The sequence below is a fragment of the Rhinopithecus bieti genome, unplaced genomic scaffold (assembly GCF_001698545.2).
Source record: "Rhinopithecus bieti isolate Rb0 unplaced genomic scaffold, ASM169854v2 scaffold_21777, whole genome shotgun sequence".
NCBI classification, from domain to species: Eukaryota; Metazoa; Chordata; class Mammalia; order Primates; family Cercopithecidae; genus Rhinopithecus; species Rhinopithecus bieti.
In genome coordinates this window covers 631,752-649,363 of record NW_016810508.1, presented here as the reverse complement: position 1 = coordinate 649,363, position 17,612 = coordinate 631,752, and the positions used below count along the sequence as shown (strand labels likewise).

At 42.3% G+C, this 17,612-nt stretch overlaps 1 protein-coding gene across 5 annotated transcripts in view; it reads right to left on the bottom strand.

Moving 5' to 3' along the window:
* Positions 1 to 899: 899 nt before the first annotated feature.
* PAK2 (p21 (RAC1) activated kinase 2) overlaps positions 900 to 17,612 on the bottom strand; it is a 120,696-nt gene continuing 103,983 nt past the window's right edge. For 4 of the 5 annotated variants that reach the window (XM_017892217.1, XM_017892219.1, XM_017892216.1 and 1 more), the window contains 5 exons: positions 17,233 to 17,350; positions 13,334 to 13,433; positions 11,206 to 11,402; positions 4,257 to 4,394; positions 900 to 3,419 (listed from right to left, as the gene is read on the bottom strand). In XM_017892217.1, coding sequence (XP_017747706.1) covers positions 3,333 to 3,419; positions 4,257 to 4,394; positions 11,206 to 11,402; positions 13,334 to 13,433; positions 17,233 to 17,350 — 640 coding nt within the window. In that variant the 3' untranslated portion in view covers positions 900 to 3,332. The remainder of the gene's footprint in view (positions 3,420 to 4,256; positions 4,395 to 11,205; positions 11,403 to 13,333; positions 13,434 to 17,232; positions 17,351 to 17,612) is intronic. The other variant, XR_001889209.1, reaches the window with a different exon arrangement.

Below are 17,612 nucleotides of genomic sequence, written 5' to 3'. Positions count from 1 at the left end.
TTTTTTTTTTTTTTTTTTTTTTTTTTTTAATTTTAGCTATTACCTGATCAGATCTAAAATTATTCTGGCCAGAATACAGTATATACAAACATGTATTTAAGTGAGCCCTATAAAGAAATACTCATAGGTAGTTTAAAATTGCTTGTTAAAGGCACAGGCTCATTTACAATTGGTGGTTACTAGACTGTAAGCAGCTTAACACTTATATGTTAAAGGGAAGAGAATTAATACTGTGTGCCAGGCACTCAACACATGAAGACAGAGTTGTATTGGCCTTGGTGTCTTAGGCTGCACAACTGCTCGTTTACTATTCTAGGTAGGATAAAATGTTACATGTTTCATAGTTTCCCAGTTTTAACTGTCCCTAAAAGCAGCAGAAGAAAAAAGAAAAAGAGATGATAACTTTAAGTCTAAAATAAAATAAATAAGTACTATAGTAATACTGTCCTAATAACACAAGAGGACTATTAAGTTAACTTTTAGATTTAAATGGGAATTTTCATTCTAAAGTGATGACAAAAAGGGGGATATAAAAGGCAATTACTTAAAAAACATGAGGCCAGGCGCAGTGGCTCACGCCTGTAATTGCAGCACTTTGGGAGGTCAAGGTGGGCAGATTGCTCGAGCTGAGGAGTTGGAGATCAGCCTGGGCAACATGGTGAGACTCTGTCTCTAACAAAAATACAAAAAATTAGCTGGGTGTGGTGGTGTGGTGGCGTGCACCTGTGGTCTCTGCTACTCAGGAGGCTGAGGCACGAGAATTGCTTGAACCCAGGAAGCTGAGGTTGCAGCGAGCTGAGATCACACCACTGCACTCCAGCCTGGGTGACAGAGTGAGACTGTATCAAAAAATAAAAATAAAAAATAAAAATCATGAATCTTGATTCAGATATAATTTTTTTCAACAAGTTCTGAATGTTTTAATTTAAAATTAATCACAATTCTGTATTGCTTTTAAGATTTTGTTTAAAAATGACACATTTCAAAATTAACCAAAGTATATTTCCGTTAGAGGTTAGTTTATCCACGTAACTTAAGAATAAACCACAGTGTAGCTCCCTTAACCAAAGAGCCAGGTTTGAATGACTGAAGTCAGTTGCCAGCAATGGATGTGCAGGTAACTATCGAAGAAGTTGTAACTACAAATCCCAAACTGCTTCTATCAATGGAAAAGCCCTTTGTTGAGTCACAAGCCTGAAACGAGGCATTGGCACATAGTCAGTGAGGATGGGCTTTGACTCAGGAGGGAAGTGCCTCTGAGGGCACGAGGATCACAGTCTTCTCATCTAGGCGGTTTTCTATTTCATGGGTAGCATCTTCTTTATCACAATGCATCCAACTGTTTACAAAGAATGTTAACATGCGGAACTCAGGTGGCACTGCAGCTTTCTGCCAGAAGTAAACCAGTTTCTGTAATTCAGTAATAGCTGTAGAAGGCCAATATATTCCAGAGAAAAATGAAGTCAAGAATTATATTGAAAACAGAGACCATTAAGTGCTCTAAATATGTTTCATTAATTATTTTACTCATTTCTCTGAAAACCTTCTTGCCTTATCAATAAAAAAGTCACTTCTCTCCTTATAATTGTATCTTAACATAGATATAGCGGGAATAAAATAATGGAAATAAAACCCTTCTAGTTTCCCCAATGTATACTACAACAGCAAAATGATTTTTTATTCATGATTTATACTGCAGGATGGTAAGCGGGGGGAAGTTAATGGGGGAAGGGGGATGGTGGGAACAAAATGCCAGAACCAAACCACAGATACTTGAACAACACCTACTCCAAAAGCAAAACTACGAATAAAGGAGAAGGAGAGGAGAGGAAAAAAGAGAAGAGAGGAGAAGGGGAGGGGAGAAGGGAGGACACTCAAATAATTAATGCTACAGGTCTCAGACCTTTCAGAATCTTTAAAAGAAGCAAATTATTGCTATCAACACGCACATTTCATTTTCCTTTCTCATTTTTTATAATAGTCTCTACTTATTTGGAAAAAAAAAAAAACGAAAGTAACTCAACATCTCAAATGATCTATAAATTCACCAAGAAATACTCTGTCACTCAAGTTCTCACAGACAATGCCACACTGATGATGACCCCGGGCAACGCGCCCCCGGCCGATTTGCTATCAGCTGCTTCTCTGTAACACGAACATTCTCCTTCATGAGTGTAATCTCTTCTCACTACATCAGAGCTCACCAAAGTCCACATCTCTCACTCTGCCTCTGCTAGTCCCAAATATTTTTCTCCTTTAAGTGGAAAAAAGCTAATTTTAAGTTCCAAAAATTCACTGGTTATTATGTTATTTGCCATGGGAGGGGGGTATCTGTGAGGTGAGAGAGGATTAAGGAAAAACAAAAAGAACAAACCTAAACCTAAAATTGCAACATATACAGAAATTTATTTCCAAATTGAGGGGGGAAAGGAGAGAAGAGGAAGGTAGTGGCACTAACCAAAGTCATAAAGCCCAGGTTGGAACAAGAACAAATCACTTTGGTTCCTGGAGCCAAACCTGAAGGGGAAACAAGCAGAAGGGAAGACAAAGTGGGAAGAAGTCTACAGTCAATGGGAATCTTTTTCTATGTCAATGATTTAGTTATAAATAGAGATTATTAGTCTTCTCTCTATACATGTAACAAATGCCAAACTTACTACCACGGAATTTCTAAAACGGACTTTTTCACATTTGTTAAAAAAGGTAAAAATCACATACTCTTCTTCCCTTCCTTCAGGTCAAGTTCTGAACTAAAATATTACATGTAATAACAGCTGGTCCTAACTTTTATACAAAGTGAAACTATATAGAGCTCCTTTGCCAACATAAGGAGCTACATAATTTCTATTACACTTGCCTAGGCATGAGAAACTCAAAAGCAACTCAAAAGGAGCAAGTCCAGGGAAAAGAAAGCTATGAAGGAGAGAAAGACTAGCAGATAAACAAATACTCTGAAAAACTCCAATCTGCCATTCAAGTATTGGAAATACCCCAAAAGGGGACAATGAATGGGATCTATTACAACAAAGTCAGCAAAGTAAAATGCAAATCTCACACATGATAAATGGCCCTGATAGGCTGTTTGCTGAAAGACCTAAGGCTAGTGATTCAGTCCACAATTCCTTTTGGACCCTAAAGAAGGGGTTCATATAAAAGTCATACTTTTCTTTTTGCAATTTTCTCTTGGTTGTCTTCAGAGAATAGTCACTTGCTTCTTTCATTCAGGTTATGCAGATCATTTCTTTAAACCCCAAAAAGAGTAATAACTTTTCATCTACTAAAAGGCTTCTTGTAGAAAATGAAAAAAAGAACATGAGGCCACAGCAGTGATGTTAACGGTTACTCTTCATTGCTTCTTTAGCTGCCATGATCAGTGGTGTCAAGCTAGATAATGGTTTGGCCAGTTTCAAGAAAGGATGCTGCCAGAAAGAAGGGGAAAAATAAATGTATAAGTGCTATTCATCAGATTAGAAACAAAATAAGTTTGTTCAATTAAGCCCCAAAGACGACTTGTCGATCATAATTTATTTAATAAACTAAACACATATTAATACCTTCATAAGACTAACATCATCAATGCATTATTTCAGAGTTGAATGAAAGCAGAATCATTTCAGTTTGACAAATACACACAAATATACACATGCCAGCAATAAAGAGGTCTGAGGACTGTAAACAGGTCCGAGGACCGATACTACGCACAGACTGTAAACAGGTCAGAGGACCGATACTACTATGCGCAGACTGTAAACAGGTCTGAGGATTGATACTATGCACAAACTGCACACTGTGGTATTGTCAGAATTTTATTCCCAGCAGATGAAACACCCCCCTTTCTTTTTTTTTTTTAATACTTTAAGTTCTAGGGTACATGTGCACAACGTGCAGGTTTGTTACATATGTCTACATGTGCCATGTTGGTGTGCTGCACCCATTAACTCGTCCTTTACATTAGGTATTTCTCCTAATGCTATCCCTCCCCTCTCTCCCCTCCCCACGACAGGCCCCATGTGTGATGTTCCCCACCCTGTGTCCATCTCATTGCTCAACTCCCACTTACGAGAACATGCGGTGTTTGGTTTTCTGTTCCTGTGTTAGTTTGCTCAGAAAGATAGGATGAAACCCTAAATTGCAGCAGTTGCCATACCGCTAGTGATCAATGAATAGTGAAATCTAATTATTAGCCCTAGGAAAATTTTCTGTTGGTTACCAAAAGAGTCAACTATTCCCCCAAATGAAATCATTTTTAAATTTACCTGTAATAATTCTTTGGCTGAACCCCTTTTTTCCACATCCATTTCCAAACATCGATTTAAGAAATCTCGAAATATTGGAGAAAGTTTCTCTGGATTCTGAAGTTCTGGGGTTCCATTAGTTGCTATTAGGTACAAGGCCTAAAAATAGAAGAACATCTTTGATCCACTTAAGATAGCCCAGCACGGCCGGGCGTGGTGGCTCATGCCTGTAATCCCAGCACTTTGGGAGGCTGAGGCGGGCAGATCACGAAGTCAGGAGATTGAGACCACCCTGGCTAATATGGTGAAACCCCGTCTCTACTAAAAATGCGGGCGCCTGTAGTCCCAGCTACTCGGGAGGCTGAGGCAGGAGAATGGCGTGAACCCGGGAGGCAGAGGTTGCAGTGAGCCGAGATGGCGCCACTGCACTCCAGCCTGGGCAACAGAGAGAGACTCTGTCTCAAAAAAAGAAAAGGATAGCTCAGCACAGTCACAGAGCCGTGAATAAAGTCCATGAACTTTTCTTCTTTAAAGAAAATCATCATAAATACTAAACTGGGCTTATCATTATCTCATTTAAATTTAAATTTGATACTTTCCTCTTATTTTAGATGTTACATTTCTCTAAGTTATTTTTCCAAAATCAGATTCACATTTGGTTTTTCTTTAGTTATGAATGCAATACATATTGCTTTTGTTTTGTTTTGTTTTGTTTTTTTTGTTGAGATGGAGTCTCACTCTGTCATCAAGGCTGGAGTGCAGTGGTGCAATCTTGGCTCACTGCAACCTCTGCCTCCCGGGTTCAAGTGATTCTCCTGCCTCAGCCTCCAGAGCAGCTGGGATTACAGATGCCACTATGACCAGCTAATCTTCGTATTTTTAGTAGAGATGGGGTTTCACCATATTGGTCAGGCTGGTCTTGAACTCTTGACTTCAACTGATCCATCTGCCTCGGCCTCCCAAAGTGTTAGGATTACAGGCGTGAGCCACTGTGCCCAGTTCATATTGCTTAAAAAAATAAAACAATGTTAATAATTAAAAATAACCACAATCTCACCATTGATCATCCTGCTTAGTTTTTTCAAATTTTTTTCAAGTCATACATATCATTAAAAAAAATGAGATTTATGAAAACTTAAAAAAAAAAAAAAATTAGGCTGGGCATGGTGGCCCATGCATGTAATCCTAGCACTCTAAGTTGCTGAGACAAGTGGATTGCCTGAGCTCAGGAGCTCGAGACCAGGCTGGGCAACATGGCAAAACCCCATCACTACTAAAAATCCAAAAAAAAAAAAAAAAAAAATTAGCCGGGTGTGGTGGCACACTCCTGTAGTTCCAGCTACTTGGGAGGCTGAGGCAGAAGAACGCTTGAACGTGGGGGGTGGAGGTTGCAGTGAGTGGAGACTGCACCCTGAACTCCAGCCTGGGCAACAGAGTAAGACTCTGTCTCAAAAATAAAAACCAAAAAACAAATTATCCCAGGTCATCATTACTAATAACTACCTAGATCTATAAAACTACCGTAATGGCTTAAGTAAACACTGCCTTATATGAATGTTTCCTAATTTAATCAACTCCCTTTAGAAAATCCTTATGTAGTTCTAATTATTTCCTTTACAGTTCTATACATTTTTTTTTTTTTTTTTTTTTTTTTTTTTTTTTTCTTTGAGGCGGAGTCTCGCTCTGTCGCCCGGGCTGGAGGTGCAGTGGGCCTGATCTCAGCTCACTGCAAGCTCCGCCTCCCGGGTTACGCCATTCTCCTGCCCTCAGCCTCCCGAGTAGCTGGGACTACAGGCGCCCGCCACCGTCGCCGCTATGTTTTTGTATTTTTAAGTAGAGACGGGGTTTCACCGTGTTAGCCAGGATGGTTCGATCTCCTGACTCGTGATCGCACCGTCCGGCCTCCCAAAGTGGATGGGATTACAGGCTTGACCACCGCGCCCGGCCTACAGTTCTATAAATTTAATTAATTTATTTATTTTTGAGACAGAGTCTGGCTCTGTGGCCCAGACTGGAATGCAATGGTGCGATCTCAGCTCAATGCAACCTTCACCTCCTGAGTTCAAGCGATTCTCCTGCCTCAGTCTTCCGAGTAGTTAATTTTTTGTATTTTCAGTAGAGACAGGGTTTCACTATGTTGGCCAGGCTGGTCTTAAACTCCTGACCTTGTGATCCACCTGCCTCGGCCTTGCAAAGTGCTGGGATTACAGGTGTGAGCCACTGCATCCAGCCTATTTATTTTTCCTTTGAGACACAGTCTCGCTCTGTTGCCCAGGCTGGAGTGCAGTGGCATGATCTCAGCACACGGCAACCTCTGCCTCCCGGGTTCCAGCAATTCTCGCATCTCAGCCTCCTGAGTAGCTGGAGGTACAGGCAGGCACCACTATGACCAACTAATTTTTGTATTTTTAGTAGAGATGGGGTTTCACCACATTGGCCAGGCTGGTCTCAAACTCCTGACCTCAAGGGATCTGCCCACCTTGGCCTCCCAAGTGCTGAGATTACAGGTGTGAGCCACTGCACCTGGTCCTGAATTATTATTTTTAATTGACTATTTTTTTTTTTTTAGAAGTTTTAGGTTTAGAGAAAATTGAGCAGAGAGTACAGAGTTCCCACATGCAGCCTCCCTAATTGGAGTGTTATTATTATCTGCATTATTATACTATGGGACACTTGTTACTAATGAACCAATATTGATACATTTCTATTAAACTAAAGCCCTCAGTTTACATAAGAGTTCACTCTGTATTACATTATATAGTCCTATGTTTTTTTTATGCAGTCTCGATATGTTGCCCAGACTGGCCTTGAACTCCTGGGCTCAAGAGATGCTCCTGCTTCAGCCTTTCAAGTAGCGGGGACTACGGGTGTGCACCACCGTGTCTAGCTGTTCCATGGGTTTTGAAAATGAACACTGTCCAGTGTCCACCATTATAGTATCATACAAAGTAATTTCAGTGCCCAAAAAACTCCCTGTGCTTCATCTACTCATCCTCTCTACCCTCCTGCCCCTGCCAAACTCCATAACCACTGATCATTTTTACTCTCTATAGTTGAAACAATAGGTAGCCTTTTTAGACTGGGTTCTTTCACTAAGCAATATGCATTTAAAGTTCTTACAACTGAAATGCAGTTGTAAGATTGTTTTAATGAGCTTGTGTGGTAATTCTTTTATCTGTGCCAGTTCTGTGTCTGTTTCAGTTGACTAGATGTTTTTCTCATTATAGTTTGCATTTGCCTGCTCCTTTGCCTATCTGGTAAACTTTGACTGGATGTCTGGGTGCTTGCTGGGTCCTGGCTATTTCTGTATTCCTACAAATACGCTTTTTCTCCCCCTTTAGGCAGATAAAATCTTGTTTTATTTGAATGACTATATCTATGTAATCACCAAGATCCACTATGTATAGACAAGAGAGGGAGACCTTTATTCTTAGTTTCTTCCTCCTGGGACAGTCTTAATGATTTTCTCCTTCTTGGACCAGTGCTTTCCTGGTCTTAGCCCCACGTGCCCTGGCCTGGTCAACCAGAAGCTTCTTGAGGCCTTGTCTATATTTAGCATGCAATGAGTTCCCAAAGAACCTGCTTGTTTTTGAACATGTCCCCCTTCACTTCACGTACACGTGAAGGCCAATCTTCGTGGATTCACAGTGTCTTCTGAGCAGCTGGGATGGAATTCTCGTCTTCCTCATCCATGTTGCCTTTTTGGTAATTTGTGCATTAGCAGTTATGCCCATATGCCTGTGGACCAAGGTGGTTTTTTTTTTTTTGGAGACAGAATCTCTCTCTCACCCAGTTTCAAGCAATTCTCCCGCCTCAGCCTCCTGAGTAGCTGGGAATACAGGTGCCTGCCACCGCGCCTGGCTCATTTTTGAATTTTTAGTAGAGATGAGGTTTCACCATGTTAGGCTGGTCATGAACTCCTGACCTCAAGTGATCTGCCCACCTCAGCCTCCCAAAGTGCTGAGATTACAGGCATGAGCCACCATGCCCGACCCAAGGTGTTTTTTTTTTTTTTTTTTTTTTTTTTGCAGGATCCAGCCTGGGAATGGATAGTCACAGGCGTGCAGAAGATCAGCCCATCTTTGGAAAGCTTCTGGATCTGCTGATAGGAGCTGGTGCTGGTGATTTCACCAGTCTCACCGGGGTTCAAGTATACCTTTTTGTCACAGTGAAGGCCACTGGAGGCGAGCCTCTTCTGAAGCCTGAGTGCGCTCCTGGCTATTGGCACAGTCCTGTAATATTCTTCAGCTTTGTACAGGAAAGCAGTTAAGTGACTTGGGAACAGATCCCGTTGGTCTCTCTCTCTCTCATGTAGACTCCTCTTTCAAAATACATCCAGAATCACACCACTTTTCACCACCTCCACTGATACCGTCCTGGTCGAGGCTATCATCACTGCTTGCCTGAATTATTACATCAGCCTCCTAATTGGTCTTCTGCTCTGCCTTTGCCTTCCTCAAGCATCTCTCAACAAAGTAGCCAGGGCAATCCTATTAAAACCTAAGGACACCAACCTACTCTTCTGCTCAAATCTCTCTAACAGTTTCCCCATCCAGCCTCCAGTAAGAGCCAGAATCCTTCCAAAGGTCTCATGAGGCACTACGGCCTGGCCTGGTTTCTTCGCAGACTGACCGTACCTCTTGCTGTCTGCTCAGTGGAGGCCAGCTACACTGAGGTCCGTCGTCACCTCTTGATACACCAGGCACGCTCCTGCTTTAGGGCTTTTGCCCGTGCTGTGCCTTCTGTTTAGAATGCTTTCCCCTTAGGTAAGTATCACTCTCGCACTTCCTGTGTCCAAATGTCACCTCACCTCAGTGAAGCCCTCCCTATGCACGCTTTTGATTTAATTTTAAAATTTATTTTTATCGTATTTTTTTGGAGACAGGGCCTAGCTGTCACCCAAGCTGGAGTGCAGTGATGTGAGAACAGCTCACGGCAGCCTCATCTTCCTTGGGCCCAAGTGACCCACCCACTGAGGCGGGATGGTCCCAGTTAGCTGTGACTACAGGCACACACTAACATGCTTGGTTAATTTTTAAATTTTTTTGTGGAGATGGGGTCTCACTATGTTGCCTAGGCTGGCCTTGAACTCCTAGGCTCAAGAAATCCTCCCACCTTGGCCTCCCAAAATACTGGGATGACAGGCATGAGCCACTGTGCCCAGCTCTCCAAGCACCTTTTGAAAGTAAACACCCTAACCTCCTTCCTGCCAGTCTCAGCACTCAAGAGTCCTTATTCAATATATTACACATTATTCTGTTTATTTTGTTTTTATCTCTTCTCCCACTAGAATATAAGTTCTATAAGAGCAGGAATTTGTGTGGGTTCTTTTAGACAGCATTTTGAATAGTGCTTAGCACACAGCAGGTACTCAAATCAATACTGGCTAAATGAATGAATGAAATTAGAGGACTTTAAACGTTGTTCTGAAAAGTACCCTAATCAATCACCTGCCAAGTATTTAACTGCCCACATGAACTGGAATCTTTGGCAACTGGACGAAAAGCATTCAGGACACAGAAGGCCAGAATCTCCTGCCATCTGTTACTCAGTTTCTTTCACTTAGCACGATACTTTGAAGGTTCAACGCTGCAACACGGATTGGCACTTCCTTCCTTCCTATGACCAAGTAATATTCCACTGTTCAGCAGGTTTGAATTATTTCCATTTTTAGTGGAAATAACTGAGGTTGCATGCAGGCTTTTTTACGGATGTATGATTGTAATTCTCATGGCTTTGCCATCTGTACCTGGCAGAGGAACTGTTAGGTCATCTGGTAATCCAGTATTCACTTCATACAGAATTGTCAAATTATTTTCTAAGGCAGATGTACCATTTTATATTTTGCAATGAACGAGGGTTCCAGTTTATCTTCTCACCAACATTTATTTATTTATGGACACGGAGTTTTGCTTTGTTGCCCAGGATGGAGTGCAGTGGCGCGATCTTGGCTCACTGCAACCTCTGCCTCCCGGGTTCAAGCGATTCTCTTGCCTCAGCCTCAGCCTCCCAACTAGCTGGGATTACAGGTGCCCACCACCACGCCCAGCTAATTCTGTATTTTTAGTAAAGATGGGGTTTCTCCATGTTGGTCAGGCTGATCTTGAACTCCCAACCTCGGCCTCCCAAAGTGCTGGGTTTACAGGTGTGAGCCACCGCACCTGGCCACCAACATTTATTATTGTCTTTTTGAGTATAGCAATTCTAGTAGTTGGAAGTGTTATCCTGTTGGGGTGGGTTTCTTGCTGTTGTTGTTTTCTGAGATAGAGTCTCACCCTGTCACCCAGGCTGGAGTGCAGTAGTGCCACCTTGGCTCACCACAACCTCTACCTCCTGGGTTCAAGCAATTCTCTTGCCTCAGCCACTGATTGTTGAGGTTCTGATTTACATTTCCTTAATAACTGATAATGTCAAACCACATATGGTAATTTAAAAGAAAAAGAAGTGGCCAGGCACAGTGGCTCACACCTGTAATGCCAGCACTTTGGGAGGCCGAGGTGGGTGGATCAACTGAGGTCAAGAGTTTGAGACCAGCCTGACCCAACATGGAGAGACCCTGTCTCTATGAAAAATACAAAAATCAGCTGGGTGTGGCGGCGCACACCCACAGTCCCAGACACTTGGGAGGCTGAGGTAGGAGGATCACTTGAACCTGAGAGGTGGAGGATGCAGTGAGCTGAGATTGCACCACTGCACTCTAGACTGGGCAACAGAGTGGGACCCTGTCTCAAAAAATCTTAAAACACAAAAGAAGGTTTAGAGGCAGGTGCTCCAAACTTCCTATGTAAAATACAAAAGAATACAGCTTACTACTAAAAACCTACGAAGTCTTCACCTAGCACATTAATTTGTAACTCAGAGAGCAAATGATTTTTAGATGCAGAGTTAAGGGCAGAGACTAGGTTTTATCAACTTTCTACTTTAAATTCAAGAAAAATATTTAACAAGGCGAGTGTTTAATTGATCTTACCCTCAAGGGATTTTCATTGAGGTATGGAGGCTCTCCTTCTACCATCTCAATAGCCATGATACCCAGAGACCATATGTCGACTTTAGGGCCATAAGCTTTCCGTGTAACCACCTCTGGTGCCATCCAGTACGGGGTTCCGACCATGGTACTGCGTTTGCTCTGCTCGGGGGTGATCTGGGCACAGAAACCGAAGTCAGCTACAAAACAAAACAAAACAAAACAAAACAGAACAGAACAGAACAGAGTTAATGGTTTCCATGGATGGTTTTAACAAAGGAGTTCACTTCAGATGATGTAGTTAATTACATTTCGACTCTTCAGCCTCTTGTTTTTAAAGATTTTATTAATAAAGTAAACCAGAATGAGTTTAAAAATATCTTCACGATGTAACACACTCTCACATTTTACTTTTACTTGCCACAGAGTCCAAATTATCAGGAGGCCTTTTATTCTGAATAATTCATTCTCTCCTAAAAAATCTAAGAAAACCGAAAGAGGTCCATGAACAAGTAAGCGAAGGCAGACGCCAAAACTAAATGCAGTGATCAGGCAAAGGTCGAAGGTCAGGCCACGAAATCACTTTGTCTTTTAATTCTGTTTAGTTTTTAAAATCTTCTGTAGAGACGGAGTCTCCCTATGTTGCCTAGGCTGGTTTTGAACTCTTGGGCAACACAGGGAGGGATCTTCATACCTTGGCCTCCCAAAGTGTTGAGATTACAAGTGGGAGCCACCACACCCAGCTGTAAACTGTTTTTGCATAAAACAAACAGAAGCGGCCGGTCGCGGTGGCTCAAGCCTGTAATCCCAGCACTTTGGGAGGCCGAGACGGGCGGATCACGAGGTCAGGAGATCGAGACCATCCTGGCTGACATGGTGAAACCCCGTCTCTACTAAAATATAAAAAACTAGCTGGGCGAGGTGGCGGGCGCCTGTAGTCCCAGCTACTCCGGAGGCTGAGGCAGGAGAATGGCGTGAACCCAGGAGGCGGAGTTTGCAGTGAGTGGAGATCGCACCACTGTACTCCAGCCCGGGTGACAGAGCGAGACTCCGTCTCAAAAAACAAAACAAACAAACAAAAAAAACTACACAGAATATAAAAATATAATAATCTATTTAATTATTCCCTTACTGCTCAACACTTAAGATAGTTTTGGTTTTTCTTTACAATATTGCAGAGAACATCCTTGTACTTAACTGTGGTATGTAAGTTCAGAAATTCTACAGGAGAGAATCCTAAAAGAGTAACGGTTAGGTCAAATAATATTTATAGCTAAAATGAGTACTCATTTATAGCTATAAATATATATATATTTATATATGAGCTTATAACTTATAAGGTACTGTTTAAGTACCTTATAAGAAATAAAATATTTAATCCTCATGGTAACCCTACAAGAAAGGTACATTTATTATTACAATTATTCCCATTTTACAAATAGGAAAACGGAGGCACAAAAACAACTTATTCAAGGTTATTCACCAAGTAAATGGCAGAGCCAGAGAAAAAAAATGTCATTCAAAAGTTTAATTCAGTTGCATGTGTATTCACCAAAAATGAATGAGAGTTTGCCCATTAAGATTACCTAAAAATAAGCAATCATGGCCTGGCACGGTGGCTCACGCCTGTAATCCCAGCACTTTGGGAGGCTGAGGCGGGCGGATCACCCGAGTTCAGGAGCTCGAGACCAGCCTGACCAACGTGGAGAAACTCCATCTCTACTAAAAATACAAAAATCAGCTGGGTATGGTGGGGCGCGCCTGTAATCTCAGCTATCAGAAGGCTGAGGCGGGAGAATTGCTTCAACCCAGGAGGTGGAGGTTGCAGTGAGCCGAGATCGCGCCGTTGCACTCCAGCCTGGGTGACAAGAGCAAAACTCCGTCTCAAAAGAAAAGACATTACCTAATAACGTCGTATCTAGTGGTAATTATTAGGTAATGTCTTATCTAGCTAGTCCTTTCTCTGGCACTGATTAGTTAAAACCCTCAGAGTATCACTCAGTTTTCAAAGGTCTTACCACTTCCTATATTAAATCATTATTAATCCTTGCATTGGTCAAGAAAAGTTTTTAATTAAACAAAAGGCAGAAACTTATAATAAATAATAGTGATTTTTCCATTTGTTACTCACTGAGCTTAACCGATCCTTCCATTCCCAAAAGTACATTGTCACTTTTGATGTCTCTGTGGATCACTTGATTAGCATGTAAAAACTCCAATGCCTGTAAACACTGAACAGAAGAAAAACACCTATTAATGAAATAGTCCCTGAAAAGACACAGGGAGGTTCACATACAGTAGTTATGGCCTGAGCACTGCTTCTAGTACCCAGAAGACCCACCAATACTTTTAGTTATAAAGAAAAAAACCCTCTCTTATATACAAAGTTATGAAAAGTAATTATATCTCCTCCTTAAAGTTTTATATAAGAAAATAATTTTTTTTTTTTTTTGAGACAGAGTCTGGGTCTGTCGCCCAGGCTGGAGTGCGGTGGCCGGATCTCAGCTCACTGCAAGCTCCGCCTCCCGGGTTTACGCCATTCTCCTGCCTCAGCCTCCCAAGTAGCTGGGACTACAGGCGCCCGCCTCGTCGCCCGGCTAGTTTTTTGTATTCTTTAGTAGAGACGGGGTTTCACCGTATTAGCCAGGGTGGTCTCGATCTCCTGACCTTGTGATCCGCCCGTCTCGGCCTCCCAAAGTGCTGGGATTACAGGCTTGAGCCACCGCGCCCGGCCAAGAAAATAAATTTTTTTGAAAAGTCAGTAGATGCCCTCCTATCCTCTGATCTGACTCAGGGACACTGTTTAGCGGGGTCTGTGTAATTTCTTGCCTCTTGGCTGGGTGAGGCAGGCAGACCACTTGAGGGCAGGAGTTCAAGACCAGCCTGGCCAACATAGCAAAACCCCATCTCTACTAAAAAATACAAAAATTAGCCAGGTGTGACGGCTCACTCCTGTAATCCCAGCACTTTGGGAGACCAAGGCAGGTGGATCATCTGAGGTCAGCAGTTCCAGACCAGCTGGGCCAACATGATGAAACCCTGTGTCTGCTAAAAATACAAAGAAAATAGCTGGGTGTGGTGGCACACACCTGTAACCACAGCTACTCAGAAGGCTGAGGTAGCAGAATCGCTTGAACCTGGGAGGCAGAGGTTGCAGTGAGCCGAGATCGTGTCACTGCACTCCAGCCTGGGAGACACAGCAAGATTCCATCTCAAAAAAAAAAAAAGACAGACAGAAAGAAAAATTAGTCAGGTGTGGTGCCTCAGGCCTGTAATCCCAGCTACTCAGGTGGCTGGGGCAGGAGAAGCCCTTGAATCTAGGAGGCGGAGGTTGCAGCAAGCTGAGATTGCGGCATTGCACTCCAGCCTGGGTGAGACAGCGAGACTCAGTCTCAAAACAAAACAACAACAACAAAAAATTGCCTCTTTCAGGTTTAAATGTCTAAAGGTATACAAGACTTAGTAAACATGCAAGGCTCTTCAGAAATCATTTCAACAGTAATGAAAAAAACTTGATCATTCCCATCTGAATATGAGATACGCAGAAGGCTAGTCAATGTGAGCCACTGAGAAGCGAGTAAGATTCTGGGTGGCTGCTTCCATCTGGCTGTTCATCAGGGACAAGATGTTCTTCTTCAGTGACGGATTTTAATTCAGCTGCATCTACAATGTGGACATGAATGACGAAAGAACAGCTTTCCCCTTATACCATATTCCAGAGAGCACCGAGTCACAAAGTAGGCGCAAACTCTTCCCTTCCTTACAAACGAGAACGAGATGACGTTTAAAACATCTGCCCTAGGCCGGACGCGGTGGCTCAAGCCTGTAATCCCAGCACTTGGGGAGGCCGAGACGGGCGGATCACGAGGTCAGGAGATCGAGACCATCCTGGCTAACATGGTGAAACCCCGTCTCTACTAAAAAATACAAAAAAAAAAAAAAAAAAATAGCCGGGCGAGGTGGCAGACGCCTGTAGTCCCAACTACTCAGAAGGCTGAGGCAGGAGAATGGCGTAAACCCGGGAGGCAGAGCTTGCAGTGAGCTGAGATCCGGCCACTGCACTCCAGCCTGGGCGACAGAGTGAGACTCTGTCTCAAAAAAATAAATAAAGAAAACATCTGCCCACTCTGGTGTTTTTGAATATAAACTACGGGTGTAAGTTGGCTGTGCTTTTATTTCTTACTCCCATCAGAGGAGAACAAAGTCAGCACAACTAAAAATCTCATCCAAAATCTTCTACTATTCATTCAAGGAAAAACAGATAAATTGGGTGTTACACCACAATATATTTACCAGGAAATAATCAGATCCAAAGCTCCAGAAAATATTTGTACAAATAAATAGAAAGAAAACTGTCACAATTAAAAGTTCTGGCACATAAAAGAAAACCCAAATTAGAGGAAATCTCAAAATTAATTTTATATCAATTACAAAGATATCTGTAGAAAAAACAAAATTAAGTATAAATAGGTAAATTATTGTTTTTATCAGCTTTCCAGTGACCAAGCATCCATTGCTAAGGAATATCATATGCTATTAATATTCTATTCAAGAGTTCTTATTTCCTCCCTTCAACCAAAGAGGTACTATTCCTCAGGCAGAACATAATTCAGAATTAAAGTTTTCAAAGAATATTTTTAACACTTTAAGATGACAGATGGAAAAGGGAAATATATATGTATCATCCTTACATGAACATAGTTTGTAATTCACATGTCACTGAAGAACTGTTGAAAGCCAAATCATAGAAAACACAATATAGTCCTATAAGCTTAAAATTCTGCCCTTTGTGACAGTGATTCCTGTGATATTACAAATTTCAATGACAATAAGCAAACCATTAGCCCAAAACGTATCTGTAGAAAAAGCTGAGATATAGGTGGAAAAAGAAGGCCTATTTTTGGCTTAAATTGGCAATTTGGCAGAATTCTACTGGCTTAAGCTAATAGTATGTCTAGAAATTCATTAATGAATATAAAGAAATAACCAGTTTCTCACCATTAGTGAACTCAATGAAGCTAGGCACAGACTTATTGATACCTAAGGCGAGTAAGTGTCCTGCTTCACCTGAGATAGTTCTAGTTTCCACTGTTCAGTGGTGTATTTCTTTCTTTCTTTCTTTTTTTTTTTTTTGAGACAGAGTCTTGCTCTGTCGCCAGGCTGGAATGCAGTTGCGCGATCTCGGCTCACTGCAGCCTCCGCCTCTTGGGTTCAAGCGATTCTCCTGCCTCAGCCTCCCGAGTAGCTGGGACTACAGGCATGCACCACCACACCCAGCTAATTTTTGTATTTTTAGTAGGGATGGGGTTTCACCATGTTGGCCAGGATGGCCTCTATCTCTTGACCTCATGATCCGCCCGCCTCGGCCTTCCAAAGTGCTGGGATTACAGGTATGAGCCACCGCGCCTGGCCTCTTTTTTTTTTTTTGAGACAGACTCTTGCTCTGTCGCCAGGCTGGAGTGCAGTGGCACGATCTCAGCTCACTGCAATGTCTCCCTCCCCAGCTCAAGCGATTCTCCTGCCTCAGCCTCCCGAGTAGCTGAGATTACAGGCGCACGCCATCACGCCCAGCTAATTTTGCATTTTTGGTAGAGACGGGTTTCACCATGTTTCCCAGGCTGGTCTCACACTACCGACCTCAGAGAATCTGCCTGCCTCGGCCTCCCAAAGCGCTAGGATTACCAGCATGAGCCGCCGCTTCCAGCTGAGTGGTGTACCTCTAATGGTATACACCCTTTTACTCTCACAAGTGTCCTGTTTGGATGGCAAATGATCGTCATCGCTCTACCGGAATTTCCTTGTGAATCTAGATCTTCAAAGGCCCACAATTCATTCCCAAATTATCTTATACCTGAAGGAAAGGGCTGAAACTCCTGTGTAGGATGAAATGGTATGGGGATGGAGTAACTTGTAGAGAATGTGTACAGAGAAAGCACTTCCCACAGTAACAACTGTGCAGAAAAAGTTCCTTTTGTTCACTTTTTGCTAACCACATATCACCATAACATATCAAGGAGGAGGCACACCTACCTCTCTGCATACAGCAGCAATCTGTGCTTCATCCATGCACGTTTCCGTTACCACATCAGTGAGCGATCCACCAGCAAGGTACTCCATGACCACAAACAATTCATCTCCTACAAGGTAACTAAAAATACAACATATCAAATACAGTCACATTTACATTTTTTCTAAACACATGGTATTCTATGTTGAAGAATTCAAATATTAAACACCCTAACAATGAAACTAGAGGGCTGGTAGCTTGAGAGTTAGGAAGAAAATTGGAAAGCTGCTATGTAACAGCACAGAAAAATAACTGAGGTTATGATCCTGAATCATTTTTAAGTTACAGTTTGCCCACAATTGTAGTTTGAGTATGCACATAGATTCATTCTGATTAAAATAAT